General features: G+C 47.2%; 1 protein-coding gene across 1 annotated transcript in view; it reads left to right on the plus strand.

The window, feature by feature from the left end:
- FSTL1 (follistatin like 1) overlaps positions 1-10,380 on the plus strand; it is a 43,713-nt gene extending 33,333 nt beyond the window's left edge. Inside the window, exons 6-11 of the mRNA XM_085236787.1 lie at positions 226-356; positions 3,008-3,126; positions 3,941-4,053; positions 5,214-5,324; positions 6,868-6,965; positions 7,229-10,380. Of these exons, the coding sequence (XP_085092913.1) occupies positions 226-356; positions 3,008-3,126; positions 3,941-4,053; positions 5,214-5,324; positions 6,868-6,965; positions 7,229-7,273 (617 nt within the window). The 3' untranslated portion in view covers positions 7,274-10,380. The remainder of the gene's footprint in view (positions 1-225; positions 357-3,007; positions 3,127-3,940; positions 4,054-5,213; positions 5,325-6,867; positions 6,966-7,228) is intronic.
- The last annotated feature ends 772 nt before the right edge of the window (positions 10,381-11,152 follow it).

The following is an 11,152-nucleotide window of genomic DNA, read 5'->3' on the forward strand; positions in this document are numbered from 1 at the left end:
AGGCAGCTTGGCAGGAGTGTCGTTTTCGGGCCTTGCCACATGGTGTCACCCACAGCCCATCCACCGTTCAGCACATGGCAGCCCTGCTTTAATCTGGCCATGGATCATCTTCAAGCGGCCTGCAGACTGCCATCAGGACTGTCTGCTTGGCTTTTATTTCTCGTAATCTCTCTATGATATCCTTGCCACCATTGTTCCTCTTATCCTTGCTTTCTCTCCCGACAGTTGTCTGTTACCAGTCGGACAGGGATGAGCTTCGTCGCCGTGTCATCCAGTGGCTAGAAGCAGAAATTATCCCAGACGGCTGGTTTTCCAAGGGCAGCAATTATAGTGAAGTCCTGGACAAGTACTTCAAGGCAAGTAGAGCCTGCCATTTCTTGATCTGTCACTGTAAAGCACCAGTGTTGCCATGAAAGAAGCTGCAGTATTGAGATGTGCCTGATGACACAGGAGCCAGAGAGGCCTGCTGTGTCCTACATTGTGCTGCCTGCAGCAGCTACTGACAGACCCACTTGCACATGACCTGGAGCACCTCTGTCTCCTGTCGTCCAATGTGTTCCAGGAAAAAAAACATGGATAGGCCCAGTATGCCTATAGTAAGGGACAGAAGAACTGATCTTAGAGGGCAAAGGACTGCCAAAGGAGGAAAGACGAGTGGGAGTGCTGGCAATACAGATACAAGGAGCAGGGAGATGTGGCAATGTTGCTGATCCTTTGTTCCTGACAACCCCAAGGCTAATTGAGGTGGAAATAAGGGGTGCTTGGGGGCTTCAAGGAGAATATGTGCCTGTGTGGATTATGGCCCGGTTGTGGCAGGGAGCTGGTGCTTTCCTGGTGCTCTGCAGGGAGATGAAACTGCCTGTGAGCCCCCAGCAATAATGCTTCCCTGTCAGCCTCACCCTATCCCCACCCCTTTTATAACCCATAGATCACACGCTTCTGCCATGCTCCTGCCGCATGCTCTGCTGCCTCCCTCCCCCTTGCACCCGGCTCCTGATAAAGACTTCAAAGCGTTCAAGATGGAGCTGGAGGAGCAGGTGGGGAAAGGGGGAGAGTGTTTAAATCATAAGCTGTTGACAGTGAGAGATTAATGGTGCCTGACAGGAGTTAATGCTGCAAGCAAATTTGCCATGGCAATTGCACCCCCTGGTGAGGCAGAGGAGCCAGTCCCCACACTACAGAGAGAATCTTCGCCTTTGTAGCCATTAATTCTACCCCTTTTGTGGAAACTCACTTGAAGCCACTGCTTCAGGCACCCTGCGGGCGTCTGCCACTACCCTGGCATGCCCTCACACACGTGCTGTCCTCAACCTCTATTGCAGGGGACTTGCTCAGGCCACGGGGTTTGTCTAAACACATGAGCCAGCCATGGGCTTGCTCCACTGCTGTGCGCAACCCAGCCATACTCTGTCAGCCACCCACTGCTGAAAACCCACAGCTCAGAGGCAGACAGCTTCACGTTCCCTTATTTTCCACCTTGTTGTGGAGCAGTGATGCCAGGCACAAGGGGGCAAAAGTTTCCATGACAAAGCTATGCTGTTTCCTGGACCAAGTTTCTTTCTCTGTCAGAAGGTAATCCTCCATGTCAACAGCCCAGTGAGCTTTGAAATATATTTAAAGCAGAATTCAAGGCTTGGAGCAAGTCGGAGATATCCAAGTAATGCAAGCTAAATGAACTCATGCACACACATATTTGTTTTGCCTGAGCTGCCTGCCTCGCCCAGCCCACCGCTCCACGCTGCCCCGCAAATGGCCTGACTCCTGCCCTGCAGGCAATAAACACTGGAGCCAAGGAGGAGGTGAAGGTTTTCCCTTTTCTCCTTGACCAGAGGAGCTTGCAGATGTGGCATGTTGCTCTCTCCCTTCTGGAAGCGTGCCTTGTGTGAGTCACTGGGACGTGGGTCAAACGCCAGGCAGGCCTTGGCCTTGAAGGACCCTGCATTAGAGATTAGACCAATAGTGAGAAGCTGCTGTGGCTTAGGTTGTCTCTTGGGGATCAGGTAAATGCATACTGTCTTCTTGAAAGCCAAGAAAACTAACTTACCCAGGTTTGGGTCATTAAGAGAACTGTGGCCACTTTCAAAATAAATAGGGAGAAAGATTTCAACATCTTGCAGAAGCTGAAATATATTAGTGGGGCAGTTATATACAGGCTACAGGACAGGCAGATATTTTCCTAGCTTTACATGCTTCTCCTGAACCAGAGATAGCAGCAGACAGTGTTTGAGCATTCCTGGAAGCCCTGCTCAGGGAGGTGCAGTGACCTGCCCTGAGTCACACGGCAGAGGCTGACCAGCATCTCGTGCAGCAGTCTGCCTGCAGGATTCATTTTCCCTTCACTGCAATGCAGCTGTCTCTGAGGGGGCCCAGCAGTTCCTACTGCGTGCCCCGCGCTGTGATATGACATCTCCAAACAGGGAGGCAGAATACAATTACTGTAGTGGGAGTACAGCCAGGACATTGGGCTAAAAATCCTGCTCGTCAGTGCCAGGAGTCCTGTCAGGACCCTATGAAGCTGGTGGTAAGGTGTTTAGCTGTTGCATTAAATTTTTCCTTCTTTGGGAGCAGCAGAAAATTGCTTCCTGTGATTTTCCCTTTTGTCGCTGTCACGCTCCTTATGCAGCTTTGGATTTACACATGTTGGAAAGCTGACACCTTCTTGAGCACAACTGGTCTGCTTTAAGGCAGGAGGTATATAAGAAAGCTGGGAGCTGGCTGGAACAAAGAGAAGGAATGGGGTTAGAGCCATAAATCAAGCAACAGGAGGTGAATGAGAGGCAGTGTAGCTTACCAGTGAGCAGGAAGCTAGAGCCAGGTCTCCCATTTCTGATGCTAGTGTGGATATGTCGTTCTTCTCTGAGCCTCTGTTCTTTGTGAAAAACAGGGATGATGCAACCCGCTTCATTAGTGCTTCAAAAATGCTAATTGCCTATGGAAGAGCAATAAGGAAGGGGTACTTTAAGTTGGCAGGTGGGACCCTCTCACATCTTCCCATCTTTCCCTACAGAACTTTGATGATGGCGATTCTCGCCTGGACTCTACCGAATTCCTGAAATTTGTGGAGCAGAACGAGACTGCTGTCAACATCACAACCTACGTGGACCAGGAGACCAACAAGCTGCTCAGGTGGGCAGTGGGCAGGATACCAGAAGGACAGGGACCAGATGTGGTAAAAAGAGGGGATGAAAAAAACAACCGTGGAAAATATCAGGTAGAAAAACAGAATCAGCAAACCTAACTGTGTATGAAATGGCTTATCATTTAACTAGATATGAATGCCACCAAAAGGAGCAGTCCCACCCTTAGCCTTCAGGTTGAGCCATACATTCCAACTCTCTTTTGCATTGGACCTAATAGTTTTGAAGCCAGGAGGTGAGTTGGATGACAGAAAATTTGTCTTTTATATTTCCTAGTGATTTAGCTTTCCAGTGGACCATGCTTGCCTCTTGCCTGATAGCTATATCCAGTGCAAAGAAGATGATGGGAAAACAGAGCTCATGGAGAGCCTGTAATTAGAACTGGTGCAACCATCACATGAAATCATAGCTTCAGAGGTTTCCCTTTTTCTGTGCCCCTATGTGCAAGACGATGACTGCTTGTGGTTGAACTATGCTTGCATCTGTACTTGTGTGACAGCATGTAGATGTCAGCAGGCTGCTATTCCTGCTGCCTGATTTATTCTGAATACCAGCCCCTGCACACCTCAGCCTTTCTCCAGCCAGGAGAAAGGTGTCTGTTTTTCTTCTGTTTACATCAGGGAGATTTTCTTGCAGAAGACATTTATTCCTGGCATCTCGGAACCTTCCTAGTTGTTACTAGTTCAACTCATCCGTACTCTGAGGCCAGTGACTGGTTTAACTTGTTTGCCCTCCGAAGCCAGTAGAGGAAGGAATGACTTGGTACAGCTCTGTGCAGAACATGCCTCTGTGTTTCCTTTTAGGGGACTCTGCATAGATGCCCTCATCGAGCTGTCAGATGAAAACGCTGACTGGAAGCTCAGCTTCAATGAATTTCTCAAGTGCCTCAGCCCATCCTTCAATCCACCGGAGAAAAGTAGGAATTCCTCACTTGTATTGGGGAACTAGTGGGGTCCTGGTAAGGGAACAGAGAAAAGGCACCAATTTGAGCCAGCCATTGGATGCTGTAACTCCATTCCCAGAGTTAATGTTGATATGTGCCCTACCTGCTATCCCACAGCACCCTTTGTTCTCCCATCCCTACACTGTCAAACATACTGCTGTTTCTGTTGCAGAGCTCCCAGAGCTCATGTGATTTAAAAGGTTTGGATTTTAGAAGCAGGGACGTAGGTCAAATGGATAAGGTATGCTTTGATCGTCAAGGCATGTATTTAACAGCACGGATATAAATCATGTGAAGAGTTAATGTCTGGATAACTTAGAAAAGTTGGACCAGAACAAAGTCCTGCTGTGCTCTGACCCTCCCTGATGAGCGTCTCAAAGTTCGCTATCCTTCCAAATCCTGCTCAGTGCTACGTGGAAGCAGCTTAGTGTTCTGCTGACCACGCGTGCCAAGCCATTCATCTAATCATCTCCTCAGGGGGTGCTTTCGCCTGCTGGTCCAAAGGTGCTGGATTTACATCCACTGCAGTGACACCGAGCTGTGCTTCCTAGGGGATATTCAGTAGGAAGCCAGAGATGCCTTCTCTATCCCTGAGGGCATGGTTTTCACTGAACCAACACAATTAAGTGCTTTGAGGGTTATGGTTATATGATTATATAATAGAGAAGAAATGTGAACTAAAATGAGTGAGCTTTTCTTATTTCCTTCCTTTCTTAGGGCTACAGCAAACACACACGCTTTCCCCAGCAACTACCCTTTTGGAATAGAGATTCGTTTCACAGTGACCAAAACTTTCAGCTTGGGTGCTCTCTTCTGCATATAGCAGATCAGGACATTTAAGCAAACCCAATATCAAGATCTCATTTGGGATTGAGAACTTGAAATGTGTGCTTTTGAGGAAACAAAGCAAAGTGTATGATTTTCCCAAATAATTATTTTGGAGCTAATTTCACACACCTAATTCAATGTGAATATTTCTGTCATAGTGGTCCACCTGAAACCCTTGGTGGATTGGTGGCCTCTTCCAAAGGTATCCCCCAGCTTCTCTTTGAGAGTGAGATTGTACCTCCTCTCTTGAATTATCTCCTGGATCTGTAGGGTACAACTATTGTCCCTGTTCTGTGCCTTTCTAGAGTGTGCCCTGGAAGATGAAACCTATGAGGATGGAGCAGAGACCCAGGTGGAGTGCAACCGCTGCGTCTGTGCCTGTGGGAACTGGGTGTGCACTGCAATGACTTGTGAAGGTCTGTATGCTTTCCAGAGGATGATTGTATTTGGTTTTGTGCAAAGGGATTTTTATTTTCCAGCTTTTTAGGGGCTCGCTAATGTTCTTTGTTACCTTCTCTGCTGGTGGGTTCTCCATCATCCTCCCGTGCTCCAAGATGGCCAGATCCAAGTTGGTTCTGTTCTAGAGATCAGAAAGTGTGTAACTGAGTTGGGAACAATGGTATTGGCCTTTGTGGGTTGAGTTTGATATCATGAAAATTCAGCAGCAGATATTCCAGACCAGAGCTGCTTTGCATCCTGCTGGCTTGGGGCATGCTCAAACCAAATAGATTACTGTCTGCAACCGTATATATGGGTGTGAGCAGGACAGTTGTATCCTATATGTATCCTCACTGTATCCTCACTGTATTTATATTTACATATCTGAAAAATAGGAGTCATGCCCCAGGAATGGATAAATGAGACTTAATCCAACGATGTCAGAAAAGCGCTTTAGTTTCTTGCATTAAGAAAGAATGTGACAGAGATGAAGGGAGGTAGTGTTTATAGTGAAGGCAGGGTTGTTGGTCTATCTGTTCTTCACCTGGAAGGCTATTTTTAAAAGTTCACGGTGAAGTTCACCATCTCAGCACTGCACTGCATTTTCCTGGCCTTCTTCCCCAGAAACCAAAGTTTTGCATGAGCTTTGTTTGCATTGCTGTGCTGGAGCTGTCAGCAGCACGTTCAGATCTATAGCCAGCCAGAGTCTTGTAGCTTGGGCAGGAGAGGAGAGAGGGAAACAGCAACAGGTTTGTATGTGCAGTGTTTCTTTCATGTTTATCTGTTAGTCTGCAGCACAAGCTTTGGGATTCTCTCAGCTTGGACTAGGCTGCTGCAGCAGGAATTCACCTCAAAAAAGATAACTGTTTTACTTTGTAGAGCTGCCTGCGGAACTGTGAGAGGTTAAGCAACCAAATGAGAGACTCTTTGCTGCCTGCCCAGAAACAATCTTCAAAGTTGCAGTGCTACACCCAGTGTTGATACCTACCTAACTCGCTGCATCCATGGCAGAAGCACACAGTTGGACAGCAGTTTTTTCACTTTCTGCCTGGGTCAGAGGTTAATGTTAGACAGATAATGAAACCAAAGAATCAGATCAGATACATCAGCAAGATGCATCTCCACTAAGCAAAATTACCTCTTCATTAAGCACCATTGTACTTGCATAGCACTGAGCTTCTATGTATTCCCTACAAGAAGCCAAAATCTTTGAGTTTATTAGAGGTGCTACTTTTCAAATAACAGGAGAGGAGAGCAGAGTGCAGCCTCTTTCTTATCACGTTGTTATCATGGTGTAGGTCAATAGGGGGACAGTCTGGAAGCCCAGGTTCTGAAGTCCAAGGTAGCCACACATCTATTTTCTTTCAAAGAAGGTCTGGCCAGACTATGTAAAGCTTCATTAAACTTGAGGTGTGCTATGGCCTGAGGCATACTCTTGCTGGTCTGCTTCTTTTTGTTTTCCATGGTTCTGTCCGTGAAATTTGCATTTGTGATAAAACTGAACTCCATTTCTGTTTGCAGGGAAGAATGAGAAGATGACAGCTCACAGACAACAACCTGGTCAAGATTTGACTGAGGAGGAGCTAGCTAGATATGTTCAGGAGCTGCAAAAGCATCAGGTTAGTATGGGGCTGGGAAGATTGATCTGCTTACAAAAGTCTCTCCTTGTTTGAGATGTTCCCTCTGCTTTTGCCACTTGGAGGTTTCTGTTAGATGGAGGAACTCAGCAAGGAGAGATGTTAGTTGTCCGAGGGAAGAGATACAAGCGTGGGGCTTAGAGGAAAATAACAGTGTTGTCGCTGCTCATGGATGGACCAAAGATGTCAGGGCACTGCCAAACCATGTCAGTGCAAAGCTTCACTTTTGTGCTTTCTTTCTTTAGGAGACGGCTGAGAAGACCAAGAAGATGAGCACCAAGGAGATGTAAGGGGCCTCCATATCGGAGGAGCCCAGGAGGATGGGCCCAACCTACTGCCCTGTCCTCCAGTGCTGATCTCAATATGCACAAGTGTCTGCTACAGTTGCCCAGTCACAGATATTTACATTGTATAGCGATGGGTTATTTGTTTTGTAATACACAGAGAATGGGGCCAGGAAAGGGGAGCAGAGCCCACCAGGTCAGGGAGCTTCGTTGCTGGGGCCTTGGAAGACTGGGGGGAAACTACAGCAGCCCCTGGGTCCCTTCCACAGGGTGACAGTAGTTTCTCACAGGAGCTAATGGGGATTTCTTGTTCCCTTAGATCTGGGGAAAGGATGGAGGTCAGTGCTGGATAGAAGAGGGGGTCTTCAATTCATAGTTGTCAGCACCAGCACAGGCCTGACAGTTTTCTGGCTGAGCATATGTGCTGCAGGACATAATAAGCCAAGGGCATTGCCCTGCTTACCCTCCACTTTGGTTTGAGCTCCTCAAAGGTGGTCAGCCTCATGTGACACCTGGAAGTCATGGTGCCGTGCTGCTGACAAGAGTCCAGCACATTCCTCCTTACTTTCCACCAGACTGTCCCCAGCAGCTCCTCCAGTACATTGTGGGCTACAACGCAACACAGTTCCTTTTGACCTCATCTCACTCTTAACTCTCCTTGCCCTCTCCTTAAAGGTGCTATCATATTTTTTCTTATCACATTCACATGCTGACTCCCCCTTTTGTTTTGTTTTGTTTTTTATTACTTTATTTCCTATGGTAGTGATTCAGCATTTGTATGTTTCGTAGTTCTAGATCTTTCACGAAAACCCAGCCTGTGGGTTTTTGTTATTGACAGTGCTGTAATGCCCCGTGCACAATTTGTATCTCACTGCACTCAAGTCACCACAAGCAAGCAACTTGTGAGCCCTATGCTACAGGGTATTTCTCACTTGGGGATTGCAGCGTCCCTCAATGAACAAAGAGGCAGGGCTGGATGTAATTTCTACTAGACACAGGTTGACACTGCAGCTCTCTCTGGCTTTTGCTCCCCTGGCTAGCACTGACCGCCTGCTTAGAGTCTTAAACTGCCCAGAGGGACCTGCTGGGTAGTCTAGAGACAGAGGTATGAGGCATGCCATTAGTAGGTTAACTGCATAGAAAACTGTTCAATTGAAGTTTGAGCTGTTAGCCATCATCTTGGGTTTTCCATCTCCCTCTGGGATAAGGCAGAAGCATTCATCTTTAATTCCAGGTGTGTATTCAGGGTCAGGGCTAGAACCCTTCTTACTGACACAGTTTTCAGTGTCTCTGATTAGACCATTTTTTACTACCTTTTGCTGGTCATTTTCAAGTATCTTGTTTCTCAGAGCATTGGTCCTAGTTAAAAATGAAAAGCTGTTTTGTTGACAGTCACCTCTCTAGCCTCACGCCCAGCTGATTTTCTCCTGCAGTTGTCTAGTGTACTTCATATACTTACACACCTAAGCATCCTCTGTCCACATTCCCTTCATGTCCTTGCTGTGCATCCCAAGCAGTGGCACATCTCTGAATCAAGAGGACTGCCTGTGACTTCTATCTTCCTGTTTCTGAACAACTTCAGCAATTGTTGCCAGGTGTCTTGCAGTCCATAGTGCTTACTGAAGCGAAACTCAGCCTGCATCAGCAGAAGCATGTTCTGCTTGAGAGAAGATGAGCAGGGCATGCATCTCCACCTTTCCTTGCTGGCGCAATGTTTTCCTTGAAGAAGAAGACTGAGCTGGTGTCTTGCAAATGTAGGAAAAGAAGAGAGCTTGATCCCTCCTGTGGTCTCTCCTGAGAACCATGATTATTCAAAGTTGTCTGGTCTTTGAGCTGTATTCTTGATGTTAATCCAGAGAACTTCCATTGACTGATGCAGTGCCACGTCTGCTGTGGGAATCATAACCTACTGTGCCACGTTTGGATGTTGTGGCACAGTAAGTACAGAATGGGACTGGTTCTTGCAGGGGTTCTTCTTCCATGAAGATCCAGATTTGAGAAGCTAGGATCTGTGATTTGAGTGGATGAGTCCATAGGAGCTGCAAATAATGCAGGACTACACTGCGAGTCACTGTGTTCTGGTGACCCTGAAGGAGATGTTTGGTGGAGCAGGAGTGCTCATTAGACATCTCCTAGCTCCTTCCTTAGAGAGGGACAAAGCAGCATCATGTGCTGGTTCTGGAGTCACAGGAACATAGTTAATAAATATTTTGCTTTATTCTGCCCCAACTCATGCCTCCCAGCTCACTACCTTGCAACTTGGATCATTGAAGTGCCTTAGAAAAAACACAACAGCTTGCCTTAAAGGCTATCCCTGGATGGGAAGAACATCTTATTGTCCAGGCAGGAAGATCTCCAACTGGGAGAAGCAAAGCATGGTGCAGGAGACATCTATGCAGAAGGGCTTCTGTTGGCTTAATTCTCCAGTCCCCTTCCTGCTTCCTGCAGATGTTGTAGTCTGTGAGGATGCCTGCTGGGGTAGGCTGGAGAATTGTATGCTAGCAGTCAAGATTCACAGAGCTTGCACTTGGACTGAGGCCAGGGAATGGCTGCTCCTTCAGGCAAGGCAAGCTAAGCTCTCTTAACAAGCCATGTAACATATCCTAGGACAATGTGGTGTAGGGGTGCAGTGAATGTGCCCCTATGGAAAGAGGTGCTACCAGTGTAGCTCTTCCCTCCTTGTACCCTCAGAGGGAATATGTGACTATGGAGAACAATGGTGGTTGGAAAGGCTAACTATGGTAACCACATGAGACTCACCTGCCTTGGATATCCTTGGAGATTCTCATCTGGCCTACTCACAACAGGTAGGGGGGTCACTGTCATCTGCAGGGTGACTTGGCTGTTGAGGAAGGGAGTGCTGAGTTCCAGGTGTTGCCCTCTGGGACAATTGCTGTAGAGACTGCAAGTGGCAGGGAAGGCACTACTTTAAAAAAACAAATTTAAGCAACAAACAAGTCCTACTCTTCCCTCTATATTCCCTCCTGTACGTGTGTGAAGTTTATCAGTATTCTGTAGGTTTCCTTAGTGCACTTATTTTACTTGATTTTGTAATATTTTGAAGCGGGGGTGGGGGGGTTGGATATTACTGCCAAATAAAATTTAAAAAAGAACACTTGTTTGATTTTTTACAACCCTCAATTCCTCATTTTCATCTCCCAAAACCAACCAACCAACCAACCAAAAAAAAAACCAAACAGCTACCTTACATACATCCTGTGGTGGCATTTGAACACAGACCTCCATGCACTTGACAAATGTAAGACGCAACCCTCTGTGGTTTCCAGCTGGTGAAACTGTAAAGAGAAGTGGGAAGCCGCAACCACAAGGTAAGCCAGTGGCAGAAGCACTGCCTGCAGCCACAACTACCTCCCAGCCATGCACTTTGAGCGATGGGATTGCTTTATAATCAATTCAGAATTTTTGCTCCCCTAGCAGCTGCCCACCTGTTATGTGTTCAAGTTCTTTACTATGAGAGTGGTGAGGTGCTGGAACAGGCTCCCAGAAGGGTTGTGGATACCCTGTTCCGGGAGGTGTACAAGACCAGATTGGATGGGGCCTTGGGCAGCCTGGTCTAGTATTAAATGGGGAGGTTGGTGGCCCTGCATGATGGCAGGAGGGTTGAGAGATTCATGATCCTTGAGGTCCCTTCTAACCTGGGCCATTCTGTCATTCTGTGATTCTCTGCATTTGTGCCGCACAGAGCACGGTGTCAGTTCGGTGTTCTGCCCTCTCTGGACTTAATTTATCCTGCTTCATGCAGGCAGGTATGTAAGAGAGTGTTCCAGAGGAAAGGACTGGTGTTATAGCAGATCACAAGGTGAAGGTGAGTTAGGGTCATGCTACTGAGAGAGCAAAACGTTGTACCTGGAAGCATGCAGGGAC

This window comes from Meleagris gallopavo, chromosome 1 (assembly GCF_905368555.1).
Source record: "Meleagris gallopavo chromosome 1, MGAL_WU_HG_1.1, whole genome shotgun sequence".
Classification (NCBI taxonomy): domain Eukaryota; kingdom Metazoa; phylum Chordata; class Aves; order Galliformes; family Phasianidae; genus Meleagris; species Meleagris gallopavo.